The 13,424-nt window shown below is 42.4% G+C and overlaps 2 protein-coding genes across 6 annotated transcripts in view; both read right to left on the bottom strand.

Moving 5' to 3' along the window:
• The window catches only part of LOC309352307 (CUGBP Elav-like family member 4), a gene marked incomplete at its 5' end in the record, with an annotated part of 63,384 nt that extends 60,052 nt beyond the window's left edge, over positions 1-3,332 (bottom strand). Inside the window, one exon of the mRNA XM_081880667.1 lies at positions 3,260-3,332. Within this exon, the coding sequence (XP_081736793.1) occupies positions 3,260-3,332 (73 nt within the window). The remainder of the gene's footprint in view (positions 1-3,259) is intronic.
• CELF4 (CUGBP Elav-like family member 4) overlaps positions 1,780-13,424 on the bottom strand; it is an 84,850-nt gene continuing 73,205 nt past the window's right edge. For 4 of the 5 annotated variants that reach the window (XM_081881633.1, XM_081881632.1, XM_081881635.1 and 1 more), the window contains exon 10: positions 1,780-4,155. The gene's annotated coding sequence lies outside the window, so the exon portion shown is untranslated. Of the gene's footprint in view, positions 4,156-6,814; positions 6,903-13,424 lie in introns of all 5 variants that reach the window. The other variant, XR_014161419.1, reaches the window with a different exon arrangement.

The following is a 13,424-nucleotide window of genomic DNA, read 5'->3' as shown; positions in this document are numbered from 1 at the left end:
TTGCCTTCTCATGATTCTGTACTGCTGCAGTGGCATGCGGTGAAATTTTCCATAGGGAAAAGTTAGGGACAGAGGTGCCAGTGATGTCACACACACGAGCATTGTGCCTCCCTCTCCAAGCGAGGGAGAAGTTTCCTGGGCTTTGGGAATGAGGCAACAGGCTTTAATAGCTTAATGTTCTACTTTACCGGGAACATTTAGGGGACTAGTCTAGTCCCCCTAGTCCACTGACCGCATGCAGCTGGAACGCAGGCAGCCAAATCTGAATGTAATCTTCAAGCTGGACTACTGCAATGTGTTCTATGTGGGGCTGCCCCTGAAACTGCAGCTAGGGCAAAATTCTGAGGCTTGACTGCTCCCTTGGGCAGACTGTTATTATCATTACCTGAACCACTGTGCGACACCACTGCTGAAAAAATTGCATTTGCATGCAAAAAAAGAGAGAGAGGTTTCAATGACAGTTCAAAGGAGAAGTGTTCGGATTGTGCAGCCATCTAGGAGTTTGAATTACAGAGCCACAAATTTCCCTGTGTTGCCACTGATGGTTAATAATAACAATAATAATAATAATAATAATAATAATAATAATTTATTATTTGAACACCACCCATCTGGCTGGGTTTCCCCAGCCACTCTGGGCAGCTTCCAGCAAAGATGAAAAATACAACAAAATGTCACACATTAAAAACTTCCCTGAACAGGGCCGCCTTCAGATGTCTTCTAAATGTCAGGTAGTTGTTTATCTCTTTGACATGTGATGAGAGAGCTTTCCGCAGGGCGGGCGCCACCACCAAGAAGGCCCTCTGCCTGGTTCCCTGTTGCTTTGGTTCTTGCAGTGAGGGAACCGCCAGAAGGCCCTTGGCACTGGACCTCAGCATCCGGGCAGAATGATGGGGGTGGAGACACTCCTTCAGGTATACTGGACAGAGGCCATTTAGGGCTTTAAAGGTCAGCACCAACACTTTGAATTGTGCTTGGAAACGTACTGGGAGCCAGTGTAGGTCTTATGTGGTCTCGGCGGCTGCTCCCAGTCCCCAGTCTAACTGCCTCATTCTGGATTAATTGCAGTTTCCAAGTAACCTTCAAAGGTAGCCCCACATAGAGTGCATTGCAGTAGTCCAAGCGAGAGATAACCAGAGCATGCGCCACCCTGGCGAGACAGTCTGTGGGCATATAGGGTCTCAGCCTGTGCACCAGATGGAGCTGGTAAACAGCTGCCCTGGACACAGAATTGACCTGCGCCTCCATGGACAGCTGTGAGTCCAAAATGACTCCCAGGCTGCGCACCTGGTCCTTCAGGGGCGCAGTTACCCCGTTCAGGATCAGGGAGTCCTCCACACCCACCCGTCTCCTGTCCCCCCAAACTGTACTTCTGTCTTGTCAGGATTCAACCGCAATCCATTAGCCGCCATCCATCCTCCAACCGCCTCCAGGCAATGTCTTGAATTTTGGACTTCTTCCTTTTCAGCATTAAGAAGCCCCCCAAGTCTGAAATCAAACAGCCGTCTTGTGTTGGGTGAAGTAATATCTCTAATTTGTGTGTACTTTTTCTTGATCTCATCACCTACTAGGTTTAAGGTCAATGGCTGTGGAATACCAAGCAGACATTAAATGAGACCGTGTCGCTAATTCAGTCCAGCGAGATATGTTTTATATCACAAAGGGATTTGTTCTGATACTCAAACAATGTATATTAATGAAATAGTCGAAAGCGATTCATTTGGTTTTCAGAGCAAACACATTAAGGGAGGGAAACCATTGAGAAGTAAAGCGCGCTGCTTCTTTTTTTAAACTGTGCTTTATTTAGGGCTAAGCTGGTAAGCGTCATTCAATAATTACAGAAGATTACAAGGAGTTTTAGGGAATTGAGAATCAGAGAGCAGTTGTGTGGAACTGCAGAGTCATTTACACACCTAGATTAGGGGCTTGTTTCAGTGGTCTCATCCCAGCCAAACAACCAGAGAAGACCAGGGGGGTGTTTAGCCAGTATAAAGACTTCAAAATCAGGCCCAACAGGGAGAAAGACAGAGAACAGTTTCTTTAAAAAACAAAATAAGAAATCCCCCAAATCTGAACAAAAAGGCAAACAATTATTCGTAAAAGAACAGTGTCGTTGTTCTCGGTCCAATAAAATGGAGTAAAGGGAAAAAAACACACCCTTAAAAATCAAGTTTTAACACAGTGGAAATAAATTATAATAAATATGATATACTTTAAAATATATGTGTTCTTAAATAATTCATTGTTTCTATTTTTCTGATTCAGATTTTAAAGCAACTTTTTTTAAACTGCTCTAAAGTCATTTACCAAAGATAAATATCGTGCTTTCCTTAAATAGTTTTCCTTGATTTTTTTTTCTCTATCATTACAATTAAAAGTCCTACAAAATATGCAAATTTATTTACAGAAAAACAGAGCCAGCATCTTTTATTTTTAAACATCCCCCTGTTTTTCAAAATTCCTTGTAAACAGTTTCAGAAATTCTTCAAAGAGATTGCATTTTTTGTATTTTTTTTGTTTTTGTTTTTGTGTTTTAAATATTTTTTTAAAACGTTTTTTGTGGTGTTTTTTTTTTTTAAGATTAAGGTTCTAGGCTAAACCCCGCTCCCCACCCCACCCCTGTCCTGAAGGGTTCTAGAGCAAATATGGAAGCTACTGAAGCGAAAGATGATTGGAGGTTGCTGGCGACAGCTTATGGAAACATGAAAGCGTCTTAGCTGTGGTTTTCTTCTTCCAGTTTATTTATTTTTTCGTCAAGTTCGAACTAACTTCCGATAGTCTGCAAGAAGATAGCCGTCGAGTCCCCCGCCCCGCCCCCCTTTGCGTTGCCTACAGGAATTGAGATTTTTTTTTGTTTCGTTTGCTTATTAGTTTTATTTATTTATTACTAGCTGGAATGCTTGCAGTTTAAAAAGCTGCCGAGATCAGCCATCTTCTCCTTTGCCCCCCCTTCCCCCCACCCCCAATAAGACACAGCTTCCAACAGCAGTTGGCTGAGAGCAGGAACTGATTTCATTCTAAACTCTACAAAAGTTACAGTTCTACAACATCTTTGTGGATTTTTTTTTTTTTTAGCATTAATGCTAACCTCTATGTATATTTTTTTTTGCTTTTTTATTTTTTTTTTGCTTTTTATGTCATCTAATCCTTTCCCCCCTATTATATAGGTATTTTAAACTTTTTTTTCTTTTTTAAATTCTGTACAGCTATTTTAGGGCGGGTGGAGTCAGAAGCATTTACAAACTTGTGTTCTTTCTACTTTGCATCAGCCTTCTTGCCTTCGTCTTCTGCGCCTTCTTCTTCTTCATCATCATCATCACCATCATCACCATCACTTGCCAGTCCAGTGATCTGCTTATTTATGTGGGTTTCTCCTTTTCCTTTGTCTGCTTTCCACAGATACCCACCTCAACCTTCCCCTTCTAAGCACTCAATCCATACATATTATACAGAAAACCATACGAAAGTTTCATAGACTCTTAATTAATGTATAACCAAAGATCCTCCCCAAGTATCAAAGAACTATTATCTTGCCATTTTTTTAAAAGCATTTAAGCGGTTTTTTTTTTTTTTTAGTTTTTACATATTTCATATAATTGCTCTCAAAACCTGTTATAGGAACAGCTCATGAGAAAAGGAAAGAACTTCTGTAATTTACATACAGCTACAAGTCTGCGATAAAAAGTTATGTCCTTTGGTCCCTATATAGCTAAGGAATGACAGATAAAGATGCTTAGTGACTGGTGCCATGGGGTTTCCATAGCAACTGCATCCTTGGTGGCAAACAGGCACTCCTCTTGTCAGTATCAAGGTTTGCATTTCCTGTTTGGAGAAAAGCCGCTGTGGTAACATCAGTTTCACTGCAGAAATCCTAGACGATCTTGCTCCTGTCGTGATTTTGTCTGTGGTTTTTTTGTTGTTGTTGTTATTTATGTTTCTGTTTCAAGCTTATGTCCTTTCGAACCCAGCTGACGTGACTTTTCTTAAAGAAATGGTACAGTCTAAACAATCAGAAAGAGAGTAAGTCTGAAGTCTTCAGCTTGACTGATATTTGCTGATATGTTAAAGGTGTAATCCAACAGTTCTCGTTCCTATATATATTTATTTAATATATATATATATATTTCTCTAAATGTGGCCCATTCAGCTGATGCCCTAAAAAGAGATGAAGAAGATTATTGCAGATTTAACCAACACATGTTTACCAGTTAAGAAAAGAAAAGAAAAATAACCTCCAAGAAATGAAACGAGGAAGAATGAAAGATAGAGAAAACTGACAAGGGAAGAGAAGTTCAAAAGTGTATACCTAAAAAGAAAAGAAAAAAAAGAGGAAATTTAGGAGAACACCTGTTTCCAAGACAACCTTGCTCTCATTGTGGGAACTAAATGCAAATTTGGTGAAGGGGTTCAAGATCAGATCCCTAAACTGCTTTGGAACATTTTGAGAACGTTAAGTAATCCGTCTCCCATAAGTGGTGCAAAGTCTTTCCGGTGTTATCCTAACTCCTAACGGCCCCTGACTACAAGGAACTTCTGCTCATAATAAAATCTGAAATGTTTACTTTACTTAAGAAACAGCAACACTGTGCCATGATAATGTGCATTCGTACACAGCCTGCTTTCACATGGCCCCTCTTCCCCGTTCACTTCAGATTATGAGACAGCGCCAGATATTGCACCCTCACTGCAGATGGGTAGCTGCTGGAGATGCCATATTGAGTGTGCAAAGCTGTTCTCCAGAGAGTTCTGTGTCATGCACCTTGGTTGCCACAAAGCTTTGGATTGGGCTTCGGGGCTGCCGTGATGCCTAGGCTCTGCTAAGTCCCACATTTCTGCATTTGCCAAATATCAGGGTGCTTCCACACTGTCAAACTATGGGAGCGCTCCCCCAAGTCACTCTCCATAGACTGAATTCAGGAAAGACCCATCTACAACCCAAAGAGAAGTGTGCTGTGAAGGGCTTTGTGGAAACTCTGGAATTACACGGACTTTCTCAGACGTAGCCATGTCTACCCTGCACATTGGAGGCTGGAAAAAGATACTGTAATTGATCTCTCTATCTCTATCTATCATCTATCTATCTATCTATCTATCTATCTATCTATCTATCTATCATCTATCTATCTATCTATCTATCTATCTATCTATCTATCTATCATCTATCTATCTATCTCTATCTATCATCTATCTATCTATCTATCATCTATCTATCTATCATCTCTATCTATCTATCTATCTATCTATCTATCTATCTATCTATCTATCATCTATCATCTATAAGCAAAGTGACTTTCCTCTGTTTGACCATGACAGTTTAGAATTGCACCACCCCTTCCCCAAGCTTTCGTTTTTCTACCACGAAAAAGACAAGACTCTAATTTGGGCAGCTGGGTCTGTCATCGCCTGGTAAAGCACACGTCCTCCTTAGCTTAATTTTGTGGGCCGCTTATATGAAAGCAAGGAGAAATTGTCCTTTTTAAAGTCCCCCCCTCTCAACCTTCTGTGGGCAGCTAAGCTGCCAGGAAGATATTTTCTTTTGCAAATGGCAGAAAGAAACACTTTTTGCACAGGTGGCTTCAAAAAATAAAATGACTTGGAACCACCTTCCTCTCCTTCTCTCTCTGTGCAATAAAATAAACTAAAAATGTAAAGCTAACATTTCTTAAATATTTTTTTTTTAATCATGATCCAACTAAACTTGACATTTAAGGAGGATGCTTAATCATTACGGATTAGCTCTTATCTCTTGCTAGCAAGCAGGTTTCTCTTCTTATACACTTGGTGATTTATTACATCAAGAAACTTAGAAACTGCAAAGCTCCCCTCTGGTGGGGAAGGTGTCATGCGTTATATCAAACCATGCTGGCAGGTTTCCGACACTGTTGATTGAACAAACAGCAAACCGTACACAGCAGTCTAAACAATTACAACACCGAAAATAATAAGAATAGAATAAGAAATAAAAAAAGGAAAACACTCATCTAGGACCCTTTTTCAGTTGTAAACAAACAAAAAGAAAAAATGCATTTTACTTTAGAATCAGGATTTTTTTCCCTCTCCCCCAAATAACACCCCCCCTCCCCAGACAGGATGGATTTATTGAGAGTTATTGCGCTATGAGGCAAATTAGGAATTCTAATATGGCACGTGAGAAGCCGCAGGTTTTATTTTCTAGCTTGCTTTGGAAGGTAGCTCTTTCCATTCGTAAAAACTGCTGCGATTAACTCTATGAATTTTTGAGAGGGATTTGAAATATCTTAAGGAAGAAAGAAAGAAAAAAGATCAATTGAAAAAGGCCCCCAATTATCCATTGAAAAAAAAGAAAACACAAGATTTTAGAGTGCAAGAATACCAATCACACATTTGCCCCCCTGCTTCCTTTTTTTTTTTTTAAAAAAAGCTAGGAATTATTCATACATTTATAACAATCCCCCTTTCCGCCCCCGAAAGAATTAAGAATTCACGTTTCCCCTCTTTCCGTGTGATAATCTAAAGAAGCAAAAACCGCTGAACGAGAAATCAAACAACAAAGAAACCACTGCAAGCACTAAAGGAAACGAACAAATAATAGGAAATAAAATAATAATAATTAAAAAAAAATGAGCACAGCAATAAAAAACCGTGGCAGCACAAAAGTCAAGAAAGGCACATGTGATCATGACTGGCCAATCATCAACTGATACAACATCCAAGAAAAAATGCTTCAATCACGGCACCTCCACGAAACTTGACGGCATGTCATGCAACCAATTCTTAGCTTCGTTACATGGCGCCATCATGTCACACTTTCAACTTCGAGTTGATTTGAACTTACGGACTGGGGGACTGTATTCTCCACTTTCCTGTCATTACGTGAACTTTTTTCCTAGCTCAGCGCGAGACTGTGGTGGATTTGACTGGCTCTTGGTTGGTATTGTTGGAATTTGATTGAATGACAAAAGAAGAAAAGATTTTTTTTATATATATATCTTTGTATTTATATATAGTTTGGAAAAAAAAAAGTCGGGACGGTGGGAAGGAAAGATATAGATTAGAACGGCAAAAGAATTATGAAATCATAAGATATTTTTTGGGAAAGAAAGAAAGGGGGATAAAAGAAATATAAGCACCAAAACACAGCATCGTTCCGAAAAGCTCTAATGAACACGCACAATTGAACGTAAAGAAGAAAAAAGAACCAGGAAACGGAATTAAGTAAATAAAACAGGGATGGAAGGAGCCTAGCAAGAGACACACCGACATATACAGACAGTTCGTGTGGGCACATAATAAACAGTGACCATTAACAGAACAATATGTCGTGGCAGCTAAAATAAGCATGCGTTGGATGGATGACAGCAGACGCCGGTAAGTTGGTTCGCAAAGTCTGGGAAAATATATTGGCTGCCAACCATCTCCTGTTGACCTAAAAGCAAACCTTCCCCAGCCGTTCCCATTTTTGCAGGCCTCTGCTGGATGGGATGGGCCTACTAAAAGACAAGGGGCCTTGTGTTGGCCAGAGACCTGATGTCTCTTTCCTCCAAAGCAGCAACATTTGAAATTTGCCAGGCGCAGTTTGCCCCTGGCTGTCAACCACTCGCGACCAAGTGACGATGCCTGGGCTACAGGATAGTGCCTGAGCCTGACATCTCCACTATCTGGAGATGGAGATCCTAGGATCTTGACTCTTTTCATACACTAGCAACACACCCTGTGGAATTCTATCTGTGATATTCTACCTACACAATCAGAACGAATTTCAGGAACCAAAACGTTGTATTGAAAAATGCAACTTTAGAGCTGTCTGGCCAGAAATGGCAACTAGACGTTCCATTTTGGTAGCTGTAACACTGGTTTAAGGAGCCATTTGGCGCCTAGCTTATATATCTCAGTTTCTAACACTGCTCCAAAGGTGCAAAGCAAGGATCGCCAACGTGGTGCCCCAATGGAAAGCATGGACAACAATCAGGGATGGTGGGAATTGGAGTCCACTTGGAGCCCAACAACACCTGGAGAGTAAAGCAAATAAACAGGGAAGAAGGTGTGGTCGATGCGACTGAGCTATTTGTCCGCCTGTTGAACGTAGGGCAGACATATGAATTCCAGCTACTGCTACAAGTCCCACGATCACGCAAAGGTACCCTTCCCCAAACCAACGATTCCATTTCCCCATAGGTTCTCTTCTGCATCAGTGTTTGGTTCCTACCCATGGCTTGCACCAATCTGAGATACTCCTCTCCACACACCCCACATCCCAGCTCCCAAGTTCTCTGTTCCCTGGACATAAAAAGCAGGTTCGCTTATCAACACACCTGAAAGATAATCGGGAGAACTGCAAAAGAAAGTTTCTGAAAGTAAGCCAGGGTTGCTTCCCGCAAGACAATTTGAGAACGCTAAGAAGATCTCAGCTGGATTGATAGGAATTTGTCTAGCCCACTGCACCAGCCTGTCTCTAACTCTCTTTTAAACTTATATGAAGATCGCATCTGCGTAGGATACCCAGATGGGCCTAGCGAAGTTAAAAACACGATAAAACATCAAACATTAAAAACTTCCCTAAACAGGGCTGCCTTCATGTGTGTCTTGGAGGGCTCATATGCCCCTAGATAAAATGTTTGAGGCTAAATGGGGAAAGTTTGGAGGTTATGAACTGGCTACTGTAACTCTCACAGACGAACTAGACGTTGTGCTGCATTGTCTCCTTCGCCTCAGTTGGGGAATGAGGTGATCAGGTGCAAAAAAGGGCGTTTTAAAGACATCTTTGCTGCAATGTTATTCCTTATGCTCGCACAGACTGTTTTTGCACTCTGTTCTTCTTTTTCCTGGGTGTTTTATCCTTCCTGCTTATTTATTTATTTTATTTCCTTGAATTTACCGTATTTTTTGCACCATAACACTCACTTTTTTCCTCCTAGAAAGTAAGGGGAAATGTCTGTGCGTGTTATGGAGGAAATGCCTACGGGTGGCATGCCTATGGATTTTCCTCCTCTAAAAACTATGTGCGTGTTATGGTCGGGTGCGTGTTATAGAGCGAAAAATACAGTATATACTGGCCTACACCCGCAGGTCTCAGGGCGGTTCACAGAATGAAATCAAAATATAAAACCACAAAATACATAATCCAAATAAAAACAGCAACAACCCAATGACCTCCCTTCCAAACAAACAAACAAACAAACAAACAAACAAAACCACAACACATTTTAAAAGGGCATAGGATGTCAATCAAATCAACCAAAGACCTGGTTAAAGAGGAATGCTTTTGCCTGGCACCTAAAGGTGTATAATGAAGGCTCCAGGCGAACTTCCCTGGGGAGTGTGTTTCACAGATGGGGAGCCACTGCAGAGAAGGCCTCAAAAAAATGGCATTGATATGGTATCTCCTATGTTTCTTAAGGATTCTTGCATGATGGTAGAATCCTTTAGTCATGGAACCAGTATGCCTTTCTGCAACAGTTCTTGCTTTCTGTTTGTGGATCCTCCTCACTCCCTCCATTGATTTCCATAAAACCCAACACATTGCAATAATTCCATGACTCTAAAATAGGAATACTTCCAGAAGATGGGGCCGAATCCAAACATCTCCCTCTGTGAGCAGAAGTAGGACTGTCTCTAAGATTGGACACCATGAGGCAATCGCCTCAGGCGGCAGTTGCTGTGGAGCGGGGTAGACCTCTGCCCAACCATTTTTGCCTGAGTTCCTGGCTGGAGGACGTGGCTGTGTATGCCACACAGCTTGGTCTCCACCCTTTAAACTAGCCTGTTGCCTTAGGTGTGGTGAAGGGTACTACCCTGCAACCTGCGTCGCTGATGTACGAGTCAACTGGCCACCCATGTGGATGTGGAAGTGGAAGGGGACGCCATTTTGTCCTTTCCCTCTGGCAGCAAAATGTCCTGAACTGGGCCTGAGCGGAATACACCATTCTGCTCATGCTATGGCAGGAGCTGTAAATGTGCCCACGGGGACCAGTCTGCCTGTCGGTACCCACTACGGTGCCCATGAAATGCCTCGGTAAATATCCCCTCAAAAATTCACACCGCACAGGGGACAGTTTGCTCTTCATCTCAGTTCCTGTTTGAGTTGCCTCAGACTTGCCTGCATAGAACACATCCCCTTAAACGTGCCATAGTTCAGAAAACTGAACCCACCCCTTCCATTTTGAACAGAGGAGGAGAGTTTTGCTCTGTGACTACATTGGGCTGGTTGGTGTAAGTGCCTATCCCCATTTCTGTGGGGGGCAGCTGGTACAGGGTGGGGTCCCTTTTTTGGGTGGGGGGTCCTATCCCTTCCTCTCTTAGATGTTGCTGTCATTTTGTGTTACATCACAGACATCACATTATCCATATAGTTTTGTGCCACATAACCACAGAAGTCACTTTGTGTTATTCCACCCCTCCCACAACAACTACTTCACCCCCAAAGCTGCTTTCAGAGGATCAATATACCATATTGGGCAAGGACATTTCTGCTCAGAAGACCCAAGTAGAGGTGTTTACTTGAATAAAATATTGGGGGGGGGGCTCAGGCAAGCCCCGCTGCACATAACTGATCACAAGACACATGCACACCATTTGAATGGCAACGTCCATCAGCTTTAGGGGTCCCCTGAAATACTTTATCGGGGGCACGTGCGAAAGGACCTCGCTCCAAGGAGTTGGCTCCCAGAGCCCAAAAGCATCTTACCAGTAATGTTCTGCACTCAAACAACCTTACACCGAGTACTCAGGTACTTCTACGAGTTACAAATCTGCCGCAGTTGCTTACATCTCTCCCCCAGTCTCCCTCCCCAACCAAAACCCTCTCAAAACTAAGAGCATGTTCAGTATCTCTGAGCTAGGCCTGGCTGTGCGGAAACAAGCTAACTCTAATCTTTCAACACTCAATTAGCACGTTGGATATTTTATTATTATTTTTTGCCTGCAGCTTCAAATTACCTTCAAGGTGTATGGCTCAATTAACTAAAAATATTTCTTGACTCGTTTTTAATTGCACTAAAACTAGGATACACCTCCAGCTAGGAAGAGTAAGGTGAAAATTGGTGTCCCCATATGTTGAAGATTGATTGAAGCCTGCGATCACTCAATAAGCTTTCATAGGACTATTAATTATTAAACTTTTATTAATTTCTCCTTACATTTTTTTTTTTAAAAAAAGACATTCAAAGTCCCACTTCGTACGATGGTCCTGAAATTTAATAATTGCATCAGTAAAGGCTGGGGTGCTTGTCTTAGGAACAAATTTGAGCACCTTTTGTAGGATATAAACATCAATGTGCAAGAGTTTGTTTGCTGGAAAGTGGGCACATCCATGAGCATCTTTGACCTATTTTCAGCCTGCCAATTATATATATATATATATATATATATATATATATATATATATATATGCAGGTTTTGGTGTCCTCGGGTGTCTTCCCGTGTAAAAGTTGGGGTGTCTAGGCGACGTTTCGACGAGGTCTCACTCGTCATCTTCAGGCTGGTGCTTTCGGCTTCTTGTTACTGGAACAGAGCAGGATCTCAGTGTTTGAGTTCCTATAAATACTGTAGAGGGGGTGTGGTGTATAGCCTCCAATGTTCTGGGCAGAGAGGAAGTTCCCAGGCTAGTGTGCCTTTTCTTCTTTTGTTCCTTAATTACTTGAGAGATATCTTGAGTGATTTCTTGAGTGATATCCTGAGTACCACTTAGGTGGGTCATTAGGTGTGGATTAGTTGTTAAAGTCTTTGTGTCTTGACCTCTTGAACTTTGTGAAGAGTTTTCCTGAGAAGATGCCTGTATTGTACTTAGTTGTGCTCTGGCTTGGCTTCGTGTATAGGGGCGAGCTGTGGTTTTGTGGCTTGTGTCAGCCAGATCTGTGTAGGGATTGCAGGGGGGTGCAGCATCCGGAGGTGCCACCATGGATTGGCTACTGGATGGTGTCTGTAATTCATCTGTGGAGAGGGTCTGGGTTTGGGTCTGGTGTGGTTGATTGGTGTTGGCGTCGCCTAGACACCCCAACTTTTACACGGGAAGACACCCGAGGACACCAAAACCTGCATTCCTGTACCCGTGAAAATCTACGAAAGCATATATATATATATATATATATATATATATATATATATATATATGAGATCTCTAGCTGTCGGTAGTCGCCTGAGCTTGATATGAAACTCAAAGTCCAGAGATTTGCTGAAGAGGCTCACGTGTGGGTCGAATGCAAAAACTCAGACACATTAAAACTAAGGACAACATTAGCACGGGAGTAAACATAAACAGCAATTAAAATTGGCTTGTCCCATTCTTTCTCGGGTGAAGATAGCCACCACAACATATGCCGTTCTGATTATGGCAAGCAGGTCATGCCATCCAGGCTCTCCCAACCCTATAGCCATGACATGATCCATTCTCTGTAATGGACTCCAAGGAGGAAATGATGGGTAGATGAATGGATGGATGGATGGAGGCAGGGACAACTCAGTCATTAGACAGAATTAGGACAATAGCCTCGGGTGGCACCAGGGGGCAGTAGCAGCAGATACCACCTCCCCAATTGCTCCACCTGAGCACCCTGACCATCGTCCTCATTGGGAGATCAGAGCCATGTGTGCCACAATCTAGAGATGTGCCCGCCCAACCCCAAATTCTCCTGCTGCTGTCATGTGCAGCCTTCCCATTGGTGAAAGAAGGTTCAGCTGGCAATCCTGGCAGAATGGGGAGGGCACAATTTTGTCCCTGGAGGCAGCATGTCCCCCATGCTTACTAACCAGCATTACTGCCTTTATACAACTATAACAAGAATACTGTCCAACACTTGCCAAATTAACACACCTGTGTCACGTTACCTGTGCAGAACCCTATTTCCCTAAGAGTAAGTTTCACTGAACAAATGGGGCTTGCTTCTGAAAAAACACATGCAGGATTGATCTATAAATGAAGAAAGGTTTACACACACCCCTCCTTCAACCTAGTGCCCTCCAGACATTTGGGACTACAACTTCCATCATGCTGCTGTCTGGTTGATGGAGTATGGTGATGATCCCACCAAACCAACTACTTCCATAGAGCCTTGGTAACCTCACGGCTCAATTTTTACGACACGTCCTGTGGAGGACTACCATTTGGCCAAGTGTATTCTTGGGCCTGGTCTAGAAGCTCCAGCTGGTACAAAACGCTGCAGCTCATCTGTTGGTGGGAACGGATTACTGCCATCTCATGACATTGATATTTAAAAGATTGCACTGGCTGCTGATATGATATCTCAGGTTTGTTGTATTAATCCGCAAGACCCTTAACAACTTGGGGGCAGGATACTTTATGTCCCAGTCCAGTAACTGAGGTCTTTGGGGGAGTCCCTGCTACTGGTCCCCCATATCTTTTGTGTCCACTAGAAGTTTTGTGTCCACTAGAAGTTGTGTTTACAGTATCTTGGACCCAATTTTGTGGACTTCCCTCATGTCTGAGATCA

The sequence above is a fragment of the Podarcis erhardii genome, assembly GCF_964252035.2.
Source record: "Podarcis erhardii genome assembly, chromosome: 11".
Taxonomy (NCBI): Eukaryota; Metazoa; Chordata; class Lepidosauria; order Squamata; family Lacertidae; genus Podarcis; species Podarcis erhardii.
This window is presented reverse-complemented; position numbering and strand designations above follow the sequence as displayed.